Source organism: Bos javanicus, chromosome 1 (genome assembly GCF_032452875.1).
Source record: "Bos javanicus breed banteng chromosome 1, ARS-OSU_banteng_1.0, whole genome shotgun sequence".
Taxonomy (NCBI): Eukaryota; Metazoa; Chordata; class Mammalia; order Artiodactyla; family Bovidae; genus Bos; species Bos javanicus.
The window spans coordinates 60,641,876-60,669,631 of NC_083868.1; the positions used below are offsets into that span (position 1 = coordinate 60,641,876).

At 41.1% G+C, this 27,756-nt stretch overlaps 1 protein-coding gene across 2 annotated transcripts in view; it reads left to right on the forward strand.

Moving 5' to 3' along the window:
- Nucleotides 1-27,057, forward strand: part of GAP43 (growth associated protein 43) — a 101,681-nt gene extending 74,624 nt beyond the window's left edge. Inside the window, exon 4 of one of the 2 annotated variants that reach the window (XM_061395096.1) lies at nucleotides 26,365-26,542. Coding sequence is in view for 1 of the 2 variants with exons in the window: in XM_061395006.1 (XP_061250990.1) it covers nucleotides 26,365-26,453 (89 nt within the window). In the remaining variant the exon portion in view is untranslated. Of the gene's footprint in view, nucleotides 1-26,364 lie in introns of both variants that reach the window. The other variant, XM_061395006.1, reaches the window with a different exon arrangement.
- Nucleotides 27,058-27,756: the final 699 nt, after the last annotated feature.

Below are 27,756 nucleotides of genomic sequence, written 5' to 3' on the forward strand. Positions count from 1 at the left end.
ATCTGGTTGAGGATGGTAGAGGGAAACGGTGATGGCAGGAGAGATCCAGAGCCCCTCTTCTGCTTCTGTTCCTTCCCTCTAAATGGACCTTCTCTGGCCTCTGAAGTATAGTTTGAAAAATACAAATTTAAGGAATTTCTCTGGTATTAACTTTCTACACATGGACAGCAAAATGGTCAAGTGAGATCTGAACCTGTCATTCTCACTGTCATGGTCTTCGCAATGAGTATGAATAACTGCAGCTACACTAATTAGGTAGTAGAATACGTGTATTATTTAGAAGATGAACAGAAATTCCTCCAGTATTATAGTCCAATTGTTTAGTCATAGATAGGATTAGTCTGTGTAACCTCCAGGCAGGATGTTAGGTACATTAAAGTACATTCTACTTTGGTTCCAAATTTATTTTTAAAATAAGAAACCCAAATTTTATTTTCTAAAGCCTTGTTTTAAAACCATAAACCAGTGAATGTTGAATTGTCTCCCTTGGAGCCCTGAAATTCCAGGGAGTAGGACCTCAGAGTGGTATCTGGGAATTAGGTTGTTTCACAGTGGCCAGGTTGGTGGGCACTGGGTCCTCCACCATCCCACAATTCTCTGTTCTTCCATTAGTTCTGGATCTTAGTAAAACTTTGGCATTTTAATTAATAATAACTGAAAATTACTATAGTAAACTTATGGCTAATTTCAAAAGTCCTTGAGTTTTGGCATGATTAAAAATCAACTGCACATAATTCAGAACTCATTTTTCATTCAGGCATCCACTCTATACTCAGCTTCAATTGTTTGTTTTATAAACAGATGATCTTCCCAGATATAGGACTTGTTCAAATTCTGTTTGCATTCAAATGGGAATTGTTCAAATTCTATAAAAATTTGTTTCTTATGCAAATTGTTAAAAAATGGAAGTTGGATGACTCATGCAAGGTTACTAACCAAGACTAAATAAAATTTCTACATCCGTAGCTTCTGAGTCTTTAACAAAAAGAAACACACTAATAATGCAATAATATTTTTTAGTTCTACTCCAATTTGCAACATAATTGTATAAACAAAGCATTTTCTCTGATGAGATACCACTTAAGGAATTCTATCCATGTAATTTTGAAATATTCACAAAAATAAGATTACTAGAAAGCCAAAGCCCAAAATCTGTCTCAAGAGTTCTAAAAAATCTGTCACCTTTCTTTCTTCCATTCCTCAGTCCCAGTGAATGCAACAGGGTCAGTTTTATTTAACTCCAGAGATGAGCATCCTGAATGTCATTTGAATGCTTAAAGTCATGTAGTGAAACAGCCCAGCTGGCTAAAGAGGAATCGATCCAGTAATGGCAAGATAGGCTTAGGGTTGAATGGGCTTGGCTTCTTATAATTTCTAACAGATGACTTGAAGACCACTCATATAAAACTACAAACTTATATCTGTCCAAACAAATACCTTGCCTTATACCTTCCAGTGCTTACCTCTGGAATGGAATCTAGATTATAACCATGACCTGCAAGGCCCCACATGATCTGACTTCTGCATCTGCCTCTGATCATATGTCCTAGTCTGCCCTTCTTCACTCTTCTCCAGCCATCCCACATTCCCTGGGGTCTCTTGAACACGCTGTTTGTTCCTATCTTAGGGCCACTGCATTTGCTTTCTGCCCCAATCTTTCCATAGCTTCCTCTTCACCTTGAAGTCTCCATTTGGATATTACTTGATCAAAGAAGACTTTCCTGACCATTTGACCAGAATAGCACCTCCTCTGCCAGCCCCATCAGTTCTACCCAATTTGCGTTCTTCCCATCACTCTCGGTGCCTAGAATGAATGATTTATCTATCTCTCACTACACTTTCCATTCCCTGAAGGCAGGGACGTGGCATTCTTCAGGACAACATCCCCAGTGCTCAGAATGGACCCCTGCATATAGAGAGCCCTAGATGGATGTCATTGATCAACTATTTTTTTAATATTTATTTTATTGTTTATTTATTTGGCTGTGTCAAGTCAGTTGCAGCGTTGTGCATGTGAACTCTTGCACTGTTCACACTTCTCTTTACTTGTGGCACGTGGGCTCAGTTGCCCTGCATCATGTGGGACCTTAATTCCCCGACCAGGAATCAAACCCATGTCCCCCACATTGGAAGACAGATTCTTAACCACTGGAACACTAGGGAAATCTCTTGGTTGATTATTCATAAGAATTTTACCTATGGAAAGATTTATCCTTGTAAGCAGATTTAGAGAGGGAAAAGCATCATATTATTTTTCAAATTTGAAGACCCAACAAAAACTAAGAATCTTTTAGACAAGGGTCCAAAACTTTCTTGCTCACAGAGAAACTCTCATAGACTTTCTAAATCAGCATCCTCTATTCCATGACCTGTCATCCAGGCACCAGCCAGACTGCATCTGGAGGAGAGTGTTTAGCTCAGAAGGGAAATTGGTCTGAATATAAAAAGGAGTCGAGACCCCTAGGAAGAGAACCAGGTGAGGTGTGGTGGGGACTGTACATTTGAAGAGAGAGCAAGGAGGAAGTAGCAGGGAGGATGAATGAGGCAGACAATGGGTGAGGAAAAAAGGAGAAGAAAACTACTGATAGACGCGTTCCGGAAGTGGAAACATCAGAGGATTCAGGAAGAGTAAGAAAGGAAGTAGAGAAAGAAGAGAAGGTAGAAATGAGAAAAAGAAAGCAGGAGGCATGGGAGAGGCAGGACGGGAGGGGCAGTGATGGGCCCGCAGAGGAGAGGTATGGGAGCTGTGGATGCCCTCCAGCCCTGCTGCCAGCACACCGTCTGCAGTGCATGGTCCCATTTACCTTACTCTCTGGTAAAAGGATATGGTTTTGAAGGTGCCTTCTCTCTCTAGCACTCTCTCTTCTCCACTTCACAAATCAGTCTGTTCATTTGCTCAGTCGTGTCCGACTCTTGTGGCCCCATGGACTTCAGCATACCAGGCTTCCCTATCCATCACCAACTCCAGAGCATACTCAAATTCATGTCCATCACATCAGTGATGCCATCCAACCATCTCATCCTTTGTCATCCCCTTCTCCTCCCGCCTTCAATCTTTCCCAGCATCAGGGTCTTTTCCAATGAGTTGGTTTTTTGCATTAGGTTTTTCGCATCAGGTGTTTCGCATTGGAGTTTCAGCTTCAGCATTAGTCCTTCCAATGAATATTCAGGACTTATTTCCTTTAGGATTGACAGGCCCTAAAGGCCTGCTTCACAAATAGCAGGCCCTAAAAGGACCCCCTGGCAAATGGATTTTCTGTCTCCAAGAAGATCTAAGTGGCAGATGGGGCCCAGCTCCCCAAGGAGAAAGCCATTCCCTTCCCCACCCCCAAGGCTCACTATTGTTCAGTCCTTCAACATCATCAGTCCCCAGCCAGCATAGCCTCAGCAAAGGGAGAGGGGCCGCCCCAGCCTGCTTCTAGGCAGGAAAAGGAAAGGTGGGGTGAGCTTTACTGCCCCACAAGTTTAAATGGAGATCTTTCATCCTAATACATTCTGGATTCCAAGCATTTTTTCAAAAACTGTTTTTACTTAGAATGCCTCATAGGGAAACAGTTTTGGAATTGTGTTACCCTGAGTTCTCACTCTGTGGCTTTCATAATGTGTTTATGAAACACGTCCAGTTTCTTTATGTCCAGTTTATGTCCAGTCTCTTTATTTATAAGATGGAGATAACAACACCATCCTCAAACAGAGGATGTGAGGATTTAAAAATGTAACCTTGTTAAAGAATCTGTTACAGAATAAGTTTTCAAAGAACATTATTTTGCTTCATCTTTTTTTCTGGTAATCTGAAATAAGTAGTTCTCATACTCCCCTCTCCTCATATGGAAATTCTCTGGGCAGATCTTCAACTTGGAGATGGCAAAAACAAGGATCTTCTATCATCTTTTCATTCATAAAATTGTTAGTGGAAGAGATTCTTTCATCAAGTAAATAAAGAACCACCACCTTTTTTCTTTTCATTTTGGTGACCCAAAGTAAAATATTTCAAGGAGTATAAAATACTACAAAATGAAAGTGTGTTACCTGATGGATACTGTAACAGTAGACAGAATCACAACAGCAATGGATGTAGCCACCTCTCTTCCTTAAAGGATTGCCGTACAAGGGAAGGATCACAGGTGTTGGAATTGGACCTACTTTCATTTGAATGAGGAGGCCTCCCTGGTGTCTCAGTTGGTAAAGAATCTGCCTGCGATGTAAGAGACCTGAGTTTAATCCCTAGGTCAGGAAGATCTCCTTGAGAAGGGAATGGCTACCCACTCCAATATTCTTGCCTGGAGAATCCCATGGATAGAGGAGCCTGACAGGTTACATACAGTCCATGGAGTCACAATGAGTGGAACACCACTGAGTGACTAACACTTTCACTTTTCAAATGTTTGAATTAAAGGCCTGATCTCTAACCAGCTTTATATCACCAACTCAACATCAGTTTTGGTATCTATAAGATAATACAATATCTTCATTGCTGAACTTGGTAGTTGCTAGTACTAAATCGATCACATGGACCTACTGTGGTGTTTTATTGAACACATGGCGTCTAATAGAAAGTCATCACTGCTTCTGGTTAAGGGCCTACTATGGTATTTTACTGAACACATGTGCATGCTAAGTTGCTTCAGTCATGTCTGACTCTGTGTGACCCTTCCTCAGCAAAGGGAGAGGGGCTGCCCCAGCCTGTCCTCTGTCCATGGGATTCTCCAGGCAAGAATACTGGAGTGGGTTGCCATGCCTTCCCAACCCAGGGGTTGAAGCCACCTCTCTTACATCTCCTGTGTTTGCAGGTGGGTTCTATACCACTGGTGCCACCTGAGATGCTTTGGTGTCTATGAAATAACATAATATCTTAGTTGCTGGACTTGGTAGTTGCTGGACTACATAGATCACATGTAAAGGGCCTACTATGGTGTTTTACTGAACACATAGTAAGTGTCTAATAGAAAGTTATCGTTGCTTCTGGTTCTTTTCAACTGAAGCTATTGAGAAACTTTATTTTTTTCCTTGGCTCTACTACTGACTTTATAAAGGAAGTTAATGAGCAAATAGGATGTATACTATGGCCAACAAGAGAGACACATAATGATTAGCAGTCCTTCTGGGAGTCAGAGACTGTTCTATTTGGCCTACCTTGTAGCTCAGCAAGATTACCAAGTCCTTACATTATCAGTAATGATGGAGCTTCCACCAGGTAGTGATGTTAGGATTAATTTAGGCTCCATATAATTGGTCCCTGGGAAACTGCAGTCTAGGGATTCAATAGAAGATGGTGGGGTCCCTTAAGGGAAATAATTAATACACTCTTTCTAGGTAGATACCAACTATAAACTGTCACATCTTGGATTTCAGTCTTACAAACTTAGACCTAAAGGGTAACTTAGAAATCTAGATATGGGAACTGGGTGAACTTCAGCAGGTTCCTTCAATCCCCTGAAATTATTTGCAACGTATTATACTGGATGTGAATATGCATGATATTCTGATATCCTCCTCTTTCATCAGATATTCAGCTGGGACCATGACACAAGAAGATTAAGATCCACCATACTCATACACACTCCAGGAGATGTTATATTGTTGTGTGTTTTAATGAAAGCTGAAACGTGCCCCAGAATCCAGCTTGCATGGTCTGTCCATGGTCTCACATTGAGTTCAAATTAGAATAGAGGAAATAAACCCAGAAGTCCCAAAGACTTTATTTATTTATTAATATGCATAATTCCAACACCATACAAGGCACTGTGTGGTGCATAAAAGTGAATATCTGTTATCATGGAAGTTATAATCTGTCTGAGAAAGAAAAGTGACCTTAAAAGGGTAAAAATTCAGGGCCAGTCAAGAACATTGTAAGTAAGTGCCAGCTTGCAGGCTGCAGTCTGTAATTGCAAAGAAAGGAATTCCAAGGTTGGGATGATGGGTAGTGTCCGAAGGAAAGACAGAAACATCACTATGGCATATCAGTGAAGATGCTGGCCCAACACCTCCTGTCAGTGTGCGGAAGGTAGGGTGTGCTGAACCTGCTTATTATTAGAAGCCTGAAAGTGGTTAGAGGATTTCACTCGTACTATCACAGTTAATGGAAGGTGAATAGAGGGTGGTTGAAGTTTTTACTTTATTATATTATTTTTGCTTCAAGAATGACTCTGATGTTTCTATAAGGTTTACACACAAGTAGTCTATACTTACTAATAATTTTAGCTTATTCGTAAAAGTGGCTTCAATGAACAGTCTTGAGACTGAGCTTTTAATCATTTTAGAAGGACTGAATAATAAAAAGTAATTTCAGGACAACTTAAAAATAGAACCCAGTCACAATAGGCTGTTCCAACCATGAGGCATCGCTTTATCACTTGCCTGCAGCCCTTTCTTCCTGGAGAGCGATTCGACTTTGACTTTCACCCAGGCTCGCAGGCTGGGAACGGAATTACGCTGGTGCCCTCTGCTGGGAGGAGATGGGAAGTTCAGCAGGAAACAATGGTGCCCTGGTCTTTGCGCAGTAGGGCCTGAGTGGGTGATTCAGGGCCCACAGCAGCCTCTAGGCTGGATTGGTTCAATGCTGTTTACACGCCTCCCAGCCAGGTACGCTCTGGCATCATGCCCAAATTCATTTACAAGGATTAATTAGATTTTTATTGTAAGGAGATTGTCAGCTAATTAAAAAAAAAAAAAATTCAAGGAAACTGTCCCCTTTACCCTGACAATTTGCGAACTGGAGCCTCCTTTCACTGAACAGAATACCGTGACTTATGGTGGGAGGTGGCCATCTTGCTACTCAACACTACCTCTTGAGAGGCCAGTGAGAGACTCTAAGGCCATTTTTAAATCGTGTTCAATTATTGTTTTCTTTTAGAGGCAGGGAAAGCACATTGATATTCATCGCTGATTTCTTGGCTCAGATCATCAGAATTAATGCCATGGTGTTAAATTAGATTTAGAGTGTCTACTCTGGTGTTCCTTTGGTACACTGCTCAGCTGATTTTTGGCTAGAGGTGAAAAAAACATTCACTTGCAATTAGGAACTGGATAGGGGAGTGCTGAGAAGGAACGCAAAAGTGAGAAGAGTTTTAAATTCTCCTGTGTGCAAATTGGAGGTGAACTTCTAAAATAAAATGATGGGTGTGAGGGAAGAGAGGATGGTTTGAAATGATTGTTTCCAACATTCCACTTTTATTTTATTTTTTTTTAGGATCAATAGCACGGACATGGAGGTCTGCCTGTGGTTTCCATAACAACATGGCTTATTGAAAGACGGCAGGCTCCACAAATCCCCAATTATCAGCCTTGCAGGGCTTATTAATGGAGCTGAGGATCCCAGTGAGGCAGGCAGCTCACTGCTGGCACGTGCCTGGTGGCCTGGCAGGAGGGTGGAGGAGATGGGAAAGGGAGCTGCATGGTGAGACAGCAGCCATTTGTTCCCCTGTCACTTCGGGGGCTGCGGCCATACAGGAGGCTCTGTGAGCGTCCCTGGAAGCCTTGAGTGGTGGTGGCCGCTGTTGCAGAAATCGAAGTGGAGATTGTTCTTTCCAGTCCCGCCCCAAAAGCCATCCGTCTGGAATAAATCCATATGAATATATCACGCGCCCTGTATGTTTATTGAGCTCCTATAATTAATTGAGGCTTCCTCACAAAGACAATGGTGACTCTATATTACTAATATTAACTCAAGCCTTAATTAACATGTGAAGCCAGCCTAATGCATATTAGATAGCTTTGAATTATTCAGGCTTTGGTCTGGTGTTCGCTTATTAAGTCCTCACCATAGAGTAACTGCAATAGCAATAGTAATAACTGATGATGATAACAATATAAATAACACTTACTTGTCAGGCTCTCTACTAAATGCTCTATGTGGAGTTTCTTGTTTAAGCCTCATAAGAACCCTACAATGCGCAGTATCATTGTCCTTTTACGGAAGTCAGAGAACTTAAAAGATATCTTAAGTCACGTGGTTAGTGAGTGTGACTATATCAGGCTCTTATTTCTGTTGCACATAATTATTTTTATTCTCCCCTTTCATTTAACTTGGGTGTCCTCAAGACAAAAAGGGGACAGCACGTTTATAGTAAGTTCTGTGTTCCCTAGTGTGATTGGGGAATGGAGCATTCTGGCTAATCAAATGTTTTGATTCATAATTGCCATCATGTCATTATTGAATTTTCAATTAGAAAAGGTTTGGGATATAATAAAACATGTACAACATTAAAAGTATAGTAATCGTAGTCATAAAATGCTTCAGGACCACTATTACAAATGTCAATTTTTACTGCAATGCAGAAGTGTTAGTTGATAAAGATGTCTGTTTGACAGCATGCCAGATGAACTGCTTTTGTAACATGGAGATATCAATGTCTTAACACTGAATTTTATATATTTCAAAATACTTTATGTGAACTACCACTAAAGTTCTATGTGATCAGAAAAAAAAATATTTTGGAGACTTTCAGAATTAAAGAATATTAGTACTTGGAATGGAGAAGGCAATGGCACCCCACTCCAGTACTCTTGCCTGAAAAATCCCATGGACAGAGGAGCCTGGTGGGCTGTAGCCCACGGGGTGTCTAAGAGTCAGACATGAATGAGTGACTTCACTTTCAATATTCACTTTCATGCATTGGAGAAGGAAATGGCAACCCACTCCAGTGTTCTTGCCTGGAGAATCCCAGGGACGGGGGAGCGTGGCGGGCTGCCGTCTATGGGGTCGCATAGAGTCAGACACGACTGAAGTGACTTAGCAGCAGCAGCAGCAGCGCTTGGAAAACCTCAAACTCATCAAATACTCTGGGTCCCTAGACTGTTTTTATTAAATCATAATCTTACACTATGTGGAAAATGAACTATGACACTCCATTGAGGTGGTTCGATCCAAATCTGCCATAGAACACCATGAGAATAGATCAAGGTTCACAGAGTTTTCATTATATTTGCTCAAACAATTTTTTTTGCTTTTAGTTTCCAGAACCAGTAATAGAACTTGCTCACAAGGACCATGTTTTATGAAGGATTAAAAGAAGAGATGATAAGAACTGTTCATGTTAATAACTTACTGAGCACATCAACTAATCATTTCATATGTCTCATACTTTAAAACAACCCTGTGAGGTAGGTACTACCCCCCATTCTGTAGGTGAAGAAATCAAGGTACAGAGAGGTTATATAATGTATTCAAAATATCACATTTGGGAAGTGGTGGATTCTCAGTTCAAACTCAGACCATCTAGCTCCTGAGTCTGTCTTCATAATCACACCTACCCTACCACCCTTCACTGAAACAACTTTTGCCCAAGCCGCAAATGACTTCCTCATTGCTAAAATTCAGGGGTCACTTCCGTGGCTCATAGTCTTTGATTTACCGATAGGATTTCATAGTTGATCACTTTCCACTCTTTGAAATACCATACTTACTATTCTAGCACGTTCCCTATCCCTGATTTTTTTCTCCTAACATATTGGCTATTCCTTTTCAGCTTCCTTTGTCCTTGTTTCTTCATCTCCTTGTTTCTAATCATTGGAATCTCTCACAGCTCAGTCTTGAACCTTGTCTTCTGTCATTAACTTCTTTGGTGATCTCTCCCAGTTCATGGCTTCAAATATCACAAACATACAACCTGACAAATCCCAATTGTCCATCTGTAGCCCAAACCTTTCTCCCTATTCCAGACAACCAGTCACTCAACTGGTGTATGTAATAGATACCTTAAACCGAACATTTTGGAAAAGAAAAAAAAAGAACTCCTGTCTTTTCTCCCAGAGTCTGCTCCTTCTCAAGTTTCCCCATCTCCAGAAATAGCAAGCCCATCTTTTCCTGAGGCTCAGGCCACATATCTTGGAATTATCCCTGACTATTTTGTCTTTTCCTGTATTAAATCTGTCAGCAGATCTTGTTGGCTCCACTTTCAAAATATATCTAGGATCTGAGCACAATTTTATTTTCTCTTGCTTCCATCTCATTCCAACAAAAGCCAAGGTCTTAAAATGGTCTCCAAGCCTTGCATGATTCACATCCTGCAAAGGTCACCACTGGGAGTTGGTCTTATCTGTTCTCTCTCTCCTACTCCCTTCTAGCATCTCTAATATCTGTGCTAAAACCCCAGTGACCACATGTGCTCACAACCACGGCATTGTGCTACTGATCTCTCTGCCTCAAAACTCTTTAGATGCTCATTGAGTTACTCTCTATCTTCAGCTTCTGTCCACATGTCACCTTCTCAAAGAGACTTTCTGTCTGATCTTATCATGCTGCCTTCATCTCTATTCTCCTTCCCAACATTATGTTTTTCATAGCTTTCACCACCACTTGACGTGCTATATATTTCACCTGCTTATTTATAGAATAATATAAGCTCCACAAATGGTGTTTTTTGTTTTTATTATTATTAATATTTTATACACTGCTGTATCCCCAGCAGCTAGAACAGGTACAGAATGTTCAATAGATGTGTGAGAAGGTAGATACCTACTTAGTCAAACAGCAGTTGAATCAGTCCTGATGGTCAATGCATAGGCAGCAAAACTGATCCAAGATCACTGTCACATTCAGTTGGTTTACTCCTTATCACCACTGAAGGAACTTCTCCTCTGCCATCTGGACAGACATTCCCCCATCTTCTTGTGCCCTTTCAAGTTCCTTGGAGACTAACTCCTCTAATTCTTACAGGTAATACCATCCCTCCTAGTGATTGAAAGCTGTTGGCAGTAACCCTGATTGGGATGTCAGTGGCACCGGAAGGCCAGAGCTGTGTCCTAGTCTCACTGCATTATAGTCACTCCCTAGATGGAACACAATCATAGAGAAGAGAGTGCTTTCATCTCCCCATGCAAGGATACATCTGTGAAAGAGAGCCATTTTATTAATAGCAATTCCAAACCACTAGGAATTCTGCTCTGACCAAAAATAGATGGTACAGACACATTTTTGCTTAGGGGAGATCTGCCTTTCTCTCAGGTTAAGTCATCAGATCAAAGTCATGGAAGCTTTAAAGTCTAATGAAGAGTCTCTGGTGGATTAAAATGTTCTACTTTTCACAAACGATAGTTATAGCTAACTCAGTATTTACCTGTTAGTAGCCCTTTTTTGTGGGAAAGGAAATGGCAACCCACTCCAGTGTTCTTGCCTGGAGAATCCAAGGGACAGAGGAGCCTGATGGGCTTCCATATATGGGGTCGCACAGAGTCAGACATGACTGATGTGACTTAGCAGCAGCAGCAGCAGCAGCAGCCCTTTTTTGTGGAGAAGGCAATGGCACCCCACTCCAGTACTCTTGCCTGGAAAATCCCATGGATGGAGGAGCCTGGTGGGCTGCAGTCCATGGGATCCCTAAGAGTCTAACATGACTGAGTGACTTCACTTTCACTTTTCACTTTCATGCATTGGAGAAGGAAATGGCAACCCACTCCAGTGTTCTTTCCTGGAGGATCCCAGGGATGGTAGAGCCTGATGGGCTGCCGTCTATGGGGTCGCACAGAGTCGGACACGACTGAAGCAACTTAGCAGCAGCAGCAGCCCTTTTGAGTGTGTTGAATTCGCCTCCATGTTGATTATAGCTCAAGATGATTGGAAGATGTTTTCATACAGGAATAATTCTTCAGAGGAACCACTGCATAAAAATTTACAGATTCTTTCTCTCTCTCTTTCTCTCATCAGTAAGAGTCCAAGTGTTAATTCTCATATCTTCAATTAGGTTGCACAATTAGAAAACAGTTTTGTGAGCCAGATAACACCAACAAAATCAGAGGTCTTGTTAGACTCCAACAGTGATAGATAAGATTGCCCAAGTGAGGGCAAGACACTGCGAGACAGACAATAAAGGTAGGCCGTGTCAGTTCAGTTCAGTCACTCAGTCGTGTCCGATTCTTTGCAATCCCATGAACCACAGCACATCAGGCCTCCCTGTCCATCACGAACTCCTGGAGTTTACCCAAACTCATGTCCATTGAGTCGGTGATGCCATCTAACCATCTCATCCTCTGTCGTCCCCTTCTCCTCCCGCCCTCACTCTTTCCCAGCATCAAGGTCTTATCCAATGAGTCAGCTCTTCACATCAGGTGGCCAAAATATTGGAGTTTCAGCTTCAACATCAGTCCTTCCAATGAACACCCAGGACTGATTTCCTTTAGGATGGACTGGTTGGATCTCCTTGCAGTCCAAGGGACTCTCAAGAGTCTTCTCCAACACCACAGTTCAAAAGCATCAATTCTTCTGTGCTCAGCTTTCTTTATAGTCCAACTCTCACATCCATATGTGACCACTGGAAAAGCCATAGCCTTGAGTGGATGGATATTTGTTGACAAAGTAGTGTCTCTGCATTTTAATATGCTGTCTAGGTTGGTCATAACTTTCCTTCCAAGGAGTAAGTGTCTTTTAATTTTATGGCTGCAGTCACCATCTGCAGTGATTTTGGAGTCCAAAAAAATAAAGTCAGCCACTGTTTCCACTGTTTCCCCATCTATTTCCCATGAAGTGATGGGACCAGATGCCATGATTTTAGTTTTCTGAATATTGAGCTTTAAGCCAATTTTTTCACTCTCCTCTTTCACTTTCATCATGAGACTCTTTAGTTCTTCTTCACTTTCTGCCATAAGGGTGGTGTCATCTGCATATCTGAGGTTATTGACATTTCTCCTGACAGTCTTGATTGCAGCTTGTGCTTCATCCAGCCCAGCATTTCTCATGATGTACTCTGCATATAAGTTAAATAAGTAGGGTGAGAATATTCAGCCTTGATGTACTCCTTTTCCTATTTGGAACCAGTCTGTTGTTCCATGTCCAGTTCTAACTGTTGCTTCCTGACCTGCATACAGGTTTCTCAAGAGGCAGATCAGGTGGTCTGGTATTCCCATGTCTTTCAGAATTTTCCACAGTTTATTGTTTTCCACACAGTCAAAGGCTTTGGCATAGTCCGTGTAGCTGTAGACAAACTTTAGTGAGAAAGGGCTTCTCTGCATCACCAAAGGGCCTGGAGGTCCTGGCGAGGGGAGTGGGGGTGGGGATGTGTTTGTATGTGGTGGTAGTTGGTCAAGGAAGTGGAGTGGAGAGATGGGGTAGCGAGTGGGAATGGGCACAAAATTAGGTGATGAGAAGGGTGGGTGTTAGGGGTGCCAGTACTACCTAAAAATTCCCATCCAACATGAATGTGTGGTATAAAGGGACCAGGGTTACAGAAAGCAACTGAAGAGCTGGAAAATCGGTGGATTGGAAACCTCTGATGATAGGCATGTCTCTATGAAGAAGAGAGCAAAATATGTTTATATGATGGACGATTTGACCCTAAACTGGCATCTCTTCATTTCTTACTCATTCCCTCAACAATCGCACCACCAACCTCTTTTATTTAACAGTAGCCCAGCCCTTTCCTAGGACGAAGGATGATGAGTGCAGCAGGAAGGGTGGACACTTCGGGTAGGAGCAGCAAGTAACCTTCATCTCTGAGAGCTCGTGAAAGCAGCAGCCATTCTTGAGGACCGGAACTTCCCACGCCCAAGGCTTCCTCAGGGAATTGTTGATCACATCTGTTTTCTGTGGAAAGCCTTGGTTTACTGAGGCAGTACTTTGGCACTGGCAGGAGGTTGATGGGAATATAGTCATTCCAGCTCAGCTATTAATCTTTAGCAACCTGTGTCCTGCCACCAGCCGGTATTGCAGATTTGTACCTTGTCACTGCATGTAGAGTGTGCCTGAGAAAGATGGGAACAAGGTCAACGCCCCCATTTCACAGAGAGCTGTTTCCTCTTGTTCTCCCTCCATTACTCTTAACACTCTCTGTGCCATTACTCCCAACCTTCCTCTCTCCCCACCACCAAGCTCCCAACAGAATCTCCTGAGAGTCGTTACTCCTCAGCCCATCAGCCAAAGTTGTGGGTTTCCATGGTAACCAGGCAGCTGGTGTCTAGACACTCTGAGAGATGCCTTGCAATTGAGCTGTGGATCCAGCTTCTATCTCACAACCCCCGCCCCTCCCACCTCCTCTTTCCTCCCATTTCCTCTTATTTACAGCAGGCACTAATGCCAACACAGGATGGAATTTCCTTTTGACAGGCCATTAAAGGAAGGAGGGGAAGGAGAGAGGATGAAAAACCCAAACTTGTCTCATCATATCAGTGAAGTGAGAAAACAACCGAAGTGACAGACCCAATGTGGTTCGCTCTTTCTTCCTCAGGAAGGATTTTATTTAATTAAAATATGTTAAATTAGGAAGAAGTGCCACTAGTCCATTGGGAGCCATCAGCATCTTTAAGAGCCAGTAAAAGCCTTTCAGGATAGGATTTCAGCTGATGACACAGCACTGAGGTAGAACCTTTTCACTGTTTCTTAACAATCAGTGCAATTTCTTTCTGTGCTCAGGGAACTCACACATCCATAAGGATTCCCAGAGGGAGAACTCTGGAGGGGGACACAGGCAGTTACAAGGGAGGACCTTAACAGAGACACCTCAGATCTAGAAAAGTCAAGTTTAGCCTCGCCCCTGTTTCTTCCAAGAAAGAGAAAAGCAGCCTGACAGCCAGGAGCTGGCCTGGCCACCACAAAAGAGCCCTAGTCTTCTGCTATTAACATACACGGTTTCATAGAACACAGTGTCGGAGGACTTGTGTGATGGTCCCAGACAAAGCAAGACCCTGTAATCATGTCCGCACACAGACTAAGTATGGACGGTGTCTAAAGCATACAATGACCAAATCTTTCCCTAGCCTGCTGTATGGATGATGACACTTACCTCATTCTTCCTTCTAAATATTTATGGGGAGGCCCAACCATCAAATGACACTTGTGATAGCATCCAATAAAGAGCAAAGCTCTGCTTCCTTGAATCCATCTCCAAATCCCTTCCCACAAGCTCAGATCAGTCCTTCCTAACCCCTTCTTACTGCCATGCTTCCTGATTCCCCTGCTATATGTTCTCCCTAGTTGTGCTGTGTCAATAGACCAAGTTTAGTTCAATTGTGGGTGTGTTCCTGGTAATCTTTTGGTACACTTTACCACAGAAAATTTCTTTCTGCATAGATGAGGTGGTTACCTGATTATGGGATCAGGATTGAAATTGTTAGAATGAGTTGTTTGATGCAGAGCTGGTGAAGAGAATGTAGAATTGAATCTTGGATTGTGTCTTGTTGCTGCTGCTGCTGCTGCTAAGTTATTTCAGTCATGTCCGACTCTGTGCGACCCCAGAGACGGCAGCCCACCAGGCTCCCCGTCCCTGGGATTCTCCAGGCAAGAACACTGGAGTGGGTTGCCATTTCCTTCTCCAATGCGTGAAAGTGAAGTTGCTCAGTCATGTCCAACTCTTAGCGACCCCATGGGCTGTGGCCAACCAGGCTCCTCTGTCCATGGGATTTTTCAGGCAAGAGTGCTGGAGTGTAGTGCCATTGCCTTCTCCATGTGTCTTGTTAGGGGATAGGAAATAAACACTAGACCCAGAATGGAAAGCAAATCTAGGAAATAGCAAACATAAATCGAGAACTTTGTCTTCACTGAAGTTAAGGAAAAGGGGATATTTAAGAAGATGCCCAAAACAAAAATACACCAACAATGAAGGAGCTAGTTTTGTTTAGTCTGTTACAATAGGGACAGTGTCTTGGTAGGATGGCTTTCCCTTAGCTTTTGTAGGAGGAGTAGGTAAGTTCTAGGTGGGTGACTTACAACTGGATTTATTTTGCAATCAAGGAAAGTCTAGTCAGTTAGCGGAACAAGATTTATTTATTTCTATGTCTACCTTGTGTCAGAGGAACAAACAATTCTGATCTAAGCTAGTCATTCATGAAAAAAAGAATAGAAAGTTCAGGAGTCTGGCTTTGTCAGTAGGTTCAAGCAAAGGAAGAATGACCTGTCTTTGGCTTTGTTATGGGTAAACAAGGGAATCACACATGAGTCTTCTGGAGTCATGAGAGAGTAGACAGCAGATCACTTGGGGAAGAAGGTTTTATAGTGAGCCATTTCCTAGAGTGTAAAACAGTGAGGAGACTTCAGGAAAAAAAAAAAATTATGAGAATTTCTTAACTTCCACTATTTTCTAGAACATGGAGCTCAAGTAAAGGTCAACACTTTCAAAAGGAGTTGTCAGAAGAAGATCAAGTGTAGTAGTAAATGAGAAAAGTCCTTCTGATTTGGATATAATTGGAGGGGGTGAATTTGAGGAGAGCATTGTTAGAAAAATGATAAAGTCAGCTCCAAAAGAACGAAGAGGTGAGACAAAGAAAAGGTGGCATAATTAAAAATATATATATATATATTTTAATGAACTTTGTTGATTGAAGAGGGGAAAAAAAACAGGTAAAATTCTTGAAGAAAGAGGCTGTTATCTTTTCATTTTTGGACCTTCTTCTACAAAAGAAAGCATATTGAGGGTATATTTTGTTTGGTGTTATTCTAGAGGAAAGAACTGCATGGAAACTTAGGGGAGGCAGATGTTAGCTGATTCTCAGGAATAATGTACAGTTAGAGCTGGAGTGGTCTGTTGAGGAGGAGGCTGTCCATCTGCTAGGAGGGTTCTTCTATTAGGTGAGTTGTTGGTGGTGGGTCTCCAGCGAGCCTTTCTATTCTCAGGTTTCTGTGTGTTGCTTTCAAATAAACAGGATTATGAAGAAGGAAAGAGAGTAGGAGGTAGATTCTGGATATAAGGTGTGTCTTAGAAAATAGTTTTATTAGAGAAAAAACTCTGAGTGGAGAAAAGAGAGATAGCCTTCCTAGGACGACCTTCCCCAGAGCAGTGCTGTGTGATGAGCAGGACAGGTATGAGTCCATGGTTCTGTCTCACATAAGCTACAGACTGACCATGAATCTCATTCTTTAACTGATTATTGTCCCAATGTCTCCAAATAGCCAGGTGTATTACTCTCTTTGCCACTAAATAGAAGAGCTTTGAGATCTTTACAGAAAAGAGAGAAATCAGCACAAATATGAATATCACTTTTTTTTGATACAGTTCTGGTTATGTTCCAGTGAATGCTCTTGATTCTCAAAGCAATTTTTCATTCAAAGGCAATGCTGTAATTTGACAGGCCCCAGGAAACCAAAACACACAATGAGTGCAGAATGAATTGTCCCAGTGAGGGGTTGGGGGTTGCATCTATTTACCCACATGCAAGCATATAACACAAACACCTTTTATAGGGCTTTCTTGTTACAATAATCTTTTTAAAAACTAATTTCAAAATTGAGTTAACCTTCTCAGTCAGCTTTTGAACAATCTGCTTTCATTGGGAAGCAGAGGGAGTGACAGATGGGGGAATGATATGCACTTTTATGTCTTCTTCTCTGGATCTAATACTAATCTCTTACAGATTCCTGTATCTGTAGTAATTTCAGTGACTTCTGGACTTTGATTATCCAGTAACTCTTCAATCCCTTTCACGGTCCAGTAACTCTTCAATCACTTCCCTGGTGGCTCAGACGGTAAAGAATCTGCCTGCAATTCGGGAGCCCGGGGTTCAATCCCTGGGTTGGGAAGATCCCCTGGAGAAGGGAATGGCAGCTTATTCCGTATTCTTGCTTGGAGAATCCCATTGACAGAGGAGCTTAGTGGGCTACAGTCCATGGGGTCACAAAGAGTCGGACACGACTGAGCAACTAAAACTTTCTTTTCTTCAGTCACTGAGTTTATGAAGCCTACCATAATCAATGATAACTATTTAGCTTAAGCCACTAATTGCAGAGGTCCCCATTTTTGTCCCCTCTCTATTTAGAATATTCACGTCACCTCTCACCATCTGTGCATAATGTTTTGAAGTTTGATAAAAGAGTAGTCCTCAGACCTGGTTGGGCAAGCCTCCAGCGTATCTAATTTTATTTCTGGTAGCTCTTAAAGTAAAATTATATTGAGTTTACCCTTTATTTCATAAAGGAGAGAAGGAATGGAGGGAGGGAAGAAGAGTGATGAGGGAAGGGAAAGGGAGGGTGGAGAGGGAAAGAGCAGGGAGGAACAGACTTACACAGTGCATTTAGGCCTAATAAGGAGAGATTCAAGTTAAAACCAACAGTGCAATACATCATCCCCAAAGAGTCATTATGGTATTACAGGAGGACTGCTGAATTTTAATTAGCTGTGAGACGGGGCAAGTCACAGAAACACTCTACCTTCAGTTTTTCTCGGAGTGAGGGGCTGAGATCAGATAATCTCTAAGATCTTCAGCTTTCATTATTCTGTAATTTTACAATTTCACAATTATGAGCTCACTCCACGACAACATATACAGATTTTGCATTTTGTCCTGAATTATGTGGTTTATCCACTTGCAGTGATAAAATTAGCAAGACAACTGCCAAGTCTTCAGTTCTCTTTGTGCTGTGTAGATACAGCCATAAGGGAAAATTAAACAACACAGATAAATAATTGTCTAGCTAATCTCAATCACTACCCAAACACATCATGGTGAGACATGGCAAAGCATGAGCTGAATATGACTCATAAATATAGTGCTTCTATTATAAAATTTAAATGTTATCCAAGCAATAGATATTTATATGTAGGAAAAAAATTTTAGACAGCTGTAGTCACTATTGGAGTGACCCTTATAGAATTAGAATTATTTCTAGTTTGGGTTTATGCATTTTAGCTGTGGAGTCAGATAATCAAATCGATCTGACATATCTAGATCTGCTTTTGCTTTTAAAGACAAACGTTGAAAATATTTGTAATTTTTTAATAAAGCATATTAACTCAAATATGTTAAAACATTACAGATCATTGGTTGAATTTTTAAATTAAAACCAGTATAATCTAGAAAATAGTTCACTAACTTTCTCTAGGTCTGACAGACACAAATGACTACACTTCTGATCACAAGATAAGACTTAGGATAACTCACTGTTGAAAGCAATGAGTATAATGGAAATACCTAAGGAAATACAGTAATTTGAAATAGCTGGTATAATACCTAAGAAGCCTGATTCAATCAATGGAAAAAACTTCAAGAAAGAATAGCTAAGAGTAAATTCAATGAAAAATGAGCAACAGACACAATTAACCTGTTTGACATTTCCTTATCTCCTAAGTATGGACCTAAATAATTAACATCAACTACATGAGGTTTGATTTTTTAGAAAGTTATTAACTTTCTATGAAATGCAGGAAGAGGAAGTATAGATAATCTTTTGGTGAGGAGGGGGAATGCTAACTTCAATCATGTTTGATCAAGAGTCCTAAAGAAGTATGGCGTTTCTTTGCCTGGAATTCTTTGAAGAAAGTGGCCACTTTTCCTCCATCTTTGATCTCTTTATTCTTCACAATATGCTGGGATTCCCTGCTTGAGAAATCCAAGAACTGAGAGAGCATGTGCACAGGCAGAAGGAATAACCCTATCAGAGCAGTCTTCCACGAGGCAGGGATTTCTCCCCACAACATGCCTTGTCCACAGATGACTGAAAGCCTTCCAGGAAATGAAAAGTTCTTTCTTATAATAAAGCTGAAAAATCTCAGTTTGATCATTTTCTTTGAGACTAAAGGACAAGATGTCCTGGGTTTATTTTTCAGGTCTTGGATTCAATAATTATTATTGAATCAGGGAATTTTTCTTAAAATTGGATGTACTATCTTAAGCCTGGAGAACTGCCATCCCCTCTGTAACTTGCCCACTGGACACAAGGTTTACTGTATATCTGAGAGCAGGAGGTCCCGTGGTTCTTGCTCATCCAATATAGTAAATGTATTTTTGCTACAACCTGGAGGGAATCAAACGGAGCTAAGGGCAGGGATAAGGTGGTTACCTACAGACTGTCATGTAGGTATGAAATAGAGAAGATTGTCCTCTTCTTAAGTAAAAGCAATTTCAGAGAAGTTCCTGCCTTTTGAGATATTACTATTTAGCATCTTGGTTCTTGCATTAGAGAATCATGCCTCTCAAGTTTGGCCAACAGTCAGCTTTGCCCTGGTGATTAATTTTGGGCTTTAGACCTTGACCTCAAAGCTGTTTTTTCAAATAATTATTATTATTTTTACTCTACAAGCAAAAGCTTTAAAAGGCACAGACTTCTCTCTCCCTTTCTTGGGATACTTGAAGAAAGTTTATCTTCGGCTGTGGGCTAAGAATAGATGAAAGTGGAAGTTAAAGTCTGCCAGTCATGTCCAGCTCTTTGTGACCCCGTGGACTGTACAGTCCATGGAATTCTCCAGGCCAGAATACTGGAGTGGGGAGCCTTTCCCTTCTCCAGAGTATCTTCCCAACCCAGGGATCCTGGGTCCCCCACATTACAGGTGGATTCTTCACCAGCTGAGCCATGAGGAGAGCCCCAAAATACTGGAGTGGGTAGCCTTTCCCTTCTCCAGGGGATCTTCCCGACCCAGGAATTGAACCTGGGTCTCCTACATTGCAGGCAGAATCTTTACCAACTGAGCTATGAGGGCTTCCCTTGTGCATCAGCTGGTAAAGAATCTCCCTGCAATGCAGGAGACCTGGGTTCGATTCCTAGATTGGGAAGATCCCCTGGAGAAGGGAAAGGCTACCCACTCCAGTATTCCAGCCTGGAGAACTCCATGGACTGTAAGTCCTTGGGGTTGCAAAGACTGTGATACAATTCACCTGTGCTATGCAGATTTCCTGTTTGGACTTCCCTGATAGCTCAGTTGGTAAGAGTAGATAAGCATGAATTAGTGGAGAGAGAGAAAACTCTTATGTATGAAGCACTTAGGTGACCAAGGAAATGGAACCATATTAGTTTTTTTTTCCTCTCATTTAATGATCATCACAAATCTATGAGGTAGGTATCATTATTTCTACTAAAGGAATAGCAAAGCAAGGGAAATATATCAATATATTAAATACCAATATGTGAAAGCACTTAGCACCTGGCTTGGCACATAGTAAACATTAAACCAGTGTTAGTTCCCTTCCAATTACTTAATAATAATATTTACTGAGCAGTTTACTGAAACATGCCATTCATTATTAAGTACTTCAAATAATTAACACATCTGAGTGTTTTAATAACCACATGAAGTGGGTTCCAATATTAACACCAGTTATAGATAAGGAGAGTGAGACAATAGAGGTTGAGTAAATTACTCCAAATCATGGTAAGTATCAGAGATGAAATTTTAAAGGAACTTAAAATGTAAATATAGTAAAAATAAAAAGCAAAAACAGAGCAAAATATGACCACCCAAAGTCATGATCCCCAGGCTGACAGCTGGTACCCAGCTCAAGAGGAAGATCATGTAAGTGACAAAGGGACACATGTGAGTTTGCTACTGAAATTTTTTATTACTTTCCTTTGAGCCTTTGAGGAGATGATATTTAATATTCAAGAAAAGTGAAAATCAGAAGGAAAGGAAGCACACGTCCCAGCCCAGTCGTGGTTGGTAGAGTAATTGTGGGCATGGCCCCAGGATGATAGCAGCTTCTATTTAATAAATGTTGACAAGGCTGGGGAGAGCTGGGCAGGTCCCAAGAGATAATGTTTTACTGGGAAATCCACTCAACCTAATTTCAGTAATGTAGGGCTGCAGAGGGGCCTGGACCAGTGCCAGTAAACAGGGCCATTAGAGTGCAGCGTAGGCACTGGCAGCTGGGAGCGCCGCCATCCCTCCTCAGCCCTGCAGCCGGCGCCTGGCTGAGCACACAAGCAGCCGCTGCTGCATATGCTCCCGGTATTTGCTCACCAACAGAACTTGCAGGCGTGCTGTTCTCACCCTTTCCAGGAAATGAATGGAATGCACAAAGGCAGGAGCTGCTTCCGGAAACTATTTTCAGCAAGAATCAGAGAGCCAGTTAGACATACCTATTTCAAGGACCACTGTGAAAACATCCACGTGGGTCCCCTTACTTGTTTAAGGCAACCACCACCCAGTTCCAGATGGATGTAGAAATGACTCTGATTTTTATTACTGTCTTAATGAGGTCTTGATCTTTCTTAGGACTGGTAGTTGTGGGTCAAGAATATGAAAACTACTAGAGTTTAACATATTTCAAAATTTATGATATTGTTTAGAGATATTCAACTTTGCAAGTCCAGGAGAAGTGGCCTAGGAGAAAATATGTCTTTTTAGGCTGCTCTTGTCTTGTCTAGATATTACTTTTTCCTTTACCAGCCCTTCTCCCACAAACAAAGCACATGAAAATAATTACTAGCATATGAATTCCAAGAAGGCAGATTTTTGCTTGGTATTTTAGTTGCTGTATCGCCATTGCAATGCATTGCATTTGAAATGCATGGCACAGTGTGTGGTGTGTAATAAAGGTCCAGGACCTTTTACTGAATAAATCAATGAATGAATGAACACATTTCTTTCTTCCCTTTTGAAGTACCTTTCAACTCTAGAACATGAAGAATACATGGCTTTACTGTCTATAATGTTAACTTTCTCTCTTTAAGGTAACACAGAAATCACAAAATTCATGAGATTGCTAGTGAACATGGTGATTTCTGAGAGGTTCAGTGCTGGACATGGGACATTCAAAGTTGACCAGAAGATACTGTCATTACCCTTGAAGATTTTAAAGGTCCCTCTCACTGCCAACATCCTATAATTATGAATGTCATTGCCTATTAATGGTATTAATATTAAAGTCTTAAACAAGAACAAGGATATTTTCTGGTTTTCTCACTTTTCTTCTCAATACTTGGAGGAATGTCTGGCACACTGCAAGTGTTCAAAATCAGTTTATTGAACAACCAAATGAATAATTATATTTCAAATACTTTGAAGCATTTAAGAGAAAATGATATGTAGATATTGAGGCTCTTTTAATAGGGAACAGACAGCAGTGACTTCCTGTCACAACGAACAGATGCATGTCCAACTTAACCTTTCCTCCTGGATCCAAGCAAAGGATAACAAGAGAAAGTGAGGGAATTTGGAAAGATTTAACCTGATTCTACCTCCAAAAGTGGATCGAAAGTTTGGCTGCTTCTCAGAATTTTCTGGATCTTTGTTCCTTTGATTTCCCCTTTTGAATTGTGTTCTTTTATTCCACAAATATACCTCTCTTCTCACCTATCCTGCTTACTTTCTGATCTTTTGGGTTTCTTAACCTCCTTCAAGTCATATATAATAGCTCCCAAGTTTTTGAGTAAGAGAGGTTTGAAGTCTTCTCTTGCTCCTGCAGTCAATCTTTTATGTTCTTCTAGACAGTTCAAATCAATATTCTCTTTCTTTGCAGTTTGGAGACGGCATTAAATATGTTGTTTCTTGGAACTGGTAAGTACGGTAAAGCACTATAGGCATATCTGTAGTCTCCAAAGGTTTGGGCAGGGCTAGGGAACTAAATAAATTATCTGAAAGAATTCCAAATTGCTACAAAAAGATCTAACAAATGAATCTGGAAGCTTTCTTCTGGTAGAAAATTAAGTGGTCCATTAAAGCATTGAATTCTGTGATCCACGAGGCACACTGCTGGTACATAGAGTATTATGAAGATCAGAATTGAGTTAGTTTTCACCCAAAACTGTTGGTTGGAAAATGTGATCAGTGTGCTGGTTCTTCAAAAGTCACCTTGGAGGGAATAGCCTTAAAAAATCTCTATGAATAGTTGCAGATAGTCTTACTAGCATAACTACATTTTAACTTACAGTCAGTTGCAAACCCCACAAAATAGATCAGACTTTAAAACTTTGATCAAAAACAAGTCATAAGATAAAATGACCTATCATAGTTGCTGTTTACCAGACCTGGAATTTATTTATTCTTAAAACACACACACACACACACACATTTATTTTCAAAAAGATAAGCATTTTCTCCTACTGAAGAGATTTAAAAGAATATTATTAGATAGATGTTCTAAAGAAGAAATTCCAAAAACTATATTTAGCAGCAGTGGTCTTGTTTGGATATAAATGTTCGGCTTTATCAGAATATAAATATGTAGCTGACTGATTTCAAAGAAACATTTTATGAGCTCTTCTAATAGTCTCCTAAAAGTTTTCCATTTCTCTAGTCTCAGCATCTCTTAATTCTTAGAAATATTTTTTGAAAAATTGACTCCTTGGCTGGTATCTGGGAACTTGAATTTTAAGAGGGTTCTCACCACTTCCTAACTAAGGGTGTTGTTCACCATGCCTAAACTCTTTGTGCCAACAATATGGTTTATGCTGGACATCTGTTTTCCTCTAGGAGTCTGGATTTGATATATGCTAGGTAGAGGGTGCCTACATGACTAGCCTTCAATAAAAACCATGGCCTTGTACACTTAAGAGAGCTTCCCTAGGCTATGACATTTGCACACGTGCCATAATTCATTGCTGATGAGGAATTAAGCACATATTGCATGACTCCATGGGGAGAGGGCTCATGGAAGCTTGTGCCTGGGTTCCTCCAAACTTTGCCCCATACAACTTTTCCCTTTGCTTTTTTAAAAAAAATTATTGGGATATAGTTGCTTTACAATGTTTTAGTTTATGCTTCATAACAAAGTGAATCAGCTATATGTATACATATATTCCCTGTCTCTTGAATCTCCCCCTACCATCTAGGTCACCACAGAACACCGAGCTGAGCTCTCTGTGGTATACAACAGGTTCCCCCTAGCTATTTATTTTACACATGGTAATGTATATATGTCAATACAATCTCCCAATTCATCTCACCCCCTTAACCCACCTTGCCATGTCCACATGTCCATTTTCTATGTCTGAGTATCTACTCTTGCCCTGCAAATAGGCTCATCTGTACCATTTTTTCTGGATTCCAGATTTATGCATTAATATGTGATATTTGTTTTTCTCTTTCTGACTTACTGTATGACAGACAGATTCTAGGTCTATCTGCATCTCTACAAATAAGCCTATTTTGTTCCTTTTTATGGCTGAGTAATATCCCATTGTTTATATGTACCACATCTTTATCTATTCATTTGCCAGAGGATATTTAGGTTGTTTCCATGACCTGGCTATTGTTAATAGTGCTGCAATGAATATTGGGGTACATGTGCTGCTTTTTTTCCTCTTCATATTCTTTCATTTAGTAAATAATAGCCATGAGTAAAACTATATGCTGAATCTGGTGAGTCCTTTAGCAAATCTCTGAACCTGAGGGGAGTCGTGGGGATCCCAACACATGGAGTTTAGTTTAATAACAGATGTGACATCAGAGTGAATGGATTCTCTTTCCATTAGGTGGCATATTAGTAAGCTGTCTATAATACGAAATCTGTGAGTTCTGTCAGAAAACCACGCAGCAAGTTATTAGAAAATCAACTCTTCCTTAAGGAAAAAAATGATCCTTTATAAAAGCACAAAGTATTTCTTATTTAGCAAAACACACTTGCCTTATGGATAAGTATAGTCATCTGGAATGTTTTTGATGGCAAAAAAACTAAAAACTACTACAGTGGCTTGAAGAGATGAGTTACTTGTCTCACATTAATAAGAAGAAGTCTAAGGGAAAGTGTCCCAGAAGTACTGTGGTCCATCACAAGTAGGTTTTTTCCTGCTTTTCTGCTTCATCATCATCATGTGCTCAGTGTTCCCAGGTGGTGCAGTGGTAAAGAATCCCTGCTGATTCAGGATACATGGGCTCGATCCCTGAGTCAGGAAGATCCCCAGGAGAAGGAAATGGAAACCCACTGCAGTGTTCTTGCCTAGAAAACTCCATGGGCAGAGGAGTCTGGCAGGCTAGAGTCCACGGGGTCACAAAGAGTCAGACGCGACTCAGCACACACATCCTTAGTGTGTAGTTTTTGTCTTCATGATCGCGGGCTGGCTGCTACACTACCAGGTATTGTTTGATGTCACGGTCATCAGGAATAGGAGAAAACAAAGGGCAAACACCTCTTCTAGAGTCCTCCTGGGGAAACCTGTCTCTAAGTGACCATCACTGTGTGACATGAACATCCCTACCTCCAAGAGGATTGTACAAAGACAAGTATTGTACTTTCCAACCTTTATAATATTAGAAATAAGGAGTGAGAAATTTGAAATGGATGTTGAATGATCCAAATAGTATCTGATAAGTCTGACATTGATGCAAAAGAAATACAAGCTCAAGGACTTCTCTGGTAGTCCAGTGGTTGAAACTCCATGCTTTCAATGCAGGGAGCACAGGTTCAATCCCTGACTGGGGAACTAAGATCCCACGTGCCATGCGGCAAAAAGAAAAAGAGAAATACGAGATTGTTGTGGACCCTCTATGTGTGGACACCTTGTTTGTACAGCTGAGAGATTACAGACCATGGTAATTTCTGTTTAGTGGACTCCTTGCCCATGATATCATGGTTTGATTCCTGAGCTCTTTCCTATACATCACTGAGCAACTTCTTGGGGGTAACCTCTTCTGAACCTGGAAGTTACATTACTGAGATAGCAATAGTCTCTTTATGTCTGAAATCTTTTATGAAGCAGTATGAAAAGAAGAAATCCATCGCACTGTCATCTGAGCATATGAGACGAAATACTAACTCTCCTTCTCTCACCCTCCACCCCTCTGTTTTCTTCCTCAGAAGCTGTAGATGAAACCAAACCTAAGGACAGTGCCCGGCAGGATGAGGGTAAAGGAGAAGAACGCGAGGCGGACCAAGAACATGCCTGAACTTCAAGAAATGGCTTTCCACGTCCCCACTCTCCCCTCTCCTGAACCCTGTCTCTCCTCACCCTCTTCTTAACTCCACTCTGAAGTTTCCCTTCCTGTCCTGCTCACGTCCGTGAGTCTGTCCTCTCCCACCCACTGGCCCTCTTTCTCTCTGTGTGGCAAACATTTAAAAAAAAAAAAAAAAAGCAGGAACGATCCCAAGTCAAACAGTGTGGCTTAAACATTTTTGTTTCTTGGTGTTGTTATGGCAAGTTTTTGGTAATGATGATCCAATCATTTGGGAAATTCTTGCACTGTATCCAAGTTTTTTGATCTGGTGCGTGTGGCCCTGTGGGAGTCCACTTTCCTCTCTATTTCTCTCTGTTCCAAGTGTGTGTGCAATGTTCCGTTCATCTGAGGAGTCCAAAATATCGAGTGAATTCAAAACCATTTTTCTTTTCCTCCTTTTCAATGTGATGGAATGAACAAAAAGGAAAAAAAAAATTCAAAAAACCCAGTTTGTTTTGAAAATAAATAAATAAAGCAAATGTGCCAATTAGCGTAACTTGCGGCTCTACGGCTCCTTTTTCAATCTGAATATTAATAAACCATGAGAGTAATCAAACTCCAATGGCTCTGTGTTTCTGTACTGCCTTCTCGTGGGTTGGGTTGACACACTGAGGTTCTTACATTTTATCTTTTATTTCTGACCTCCCAGTCTGATACCAACAACCCTGACAAAGAAAAGATGGATGAAGCCATAAGGCTTCAGTCAGAACAAATGGCGTAGGTCCTTAATGGGCCTGTTGGGCACCGTATTATTTTTGTAGGACTGCTGTAACAAAGTACCACAGACTGGGTGGCTTAAACAAGGACCGACATTTATTCTCTAACAGTTCTGGAGGCTTGAAGCCCAAAATCAAGATGTTGTTGGCAAGATTGAGTCCTTCTCAGGGCTGTGAGGGAAGAATCTGTCCCAGGTCTGTCTCCTCATTTTATAAATGACGGTCTCCTTCCTGCATAACTCTTAGAAACCCCCAGGCTTTTGCTTAGATAATTTATTTTTAATCCAAGTATTGACCTGTCTATTTGATTATTTTCTCAGTTTATTAGCTTCTGTTAGACTCATCCCTTCACAATGCAACTGACAGACTCTTGGTTAGTCATAATCACTGTTCCTGCCGGCGGTGATAGTATACAGAGGGTACATTTAGCACGTCCACCTTTTTCCAATATCCTTCCAGTTTCTGTTTTTTAATATCCTCTGCTAGGAAGTAAACAGTTCCCTTCAGAAACAAAGCAACGTCCCTAAATCTTGAAGCAT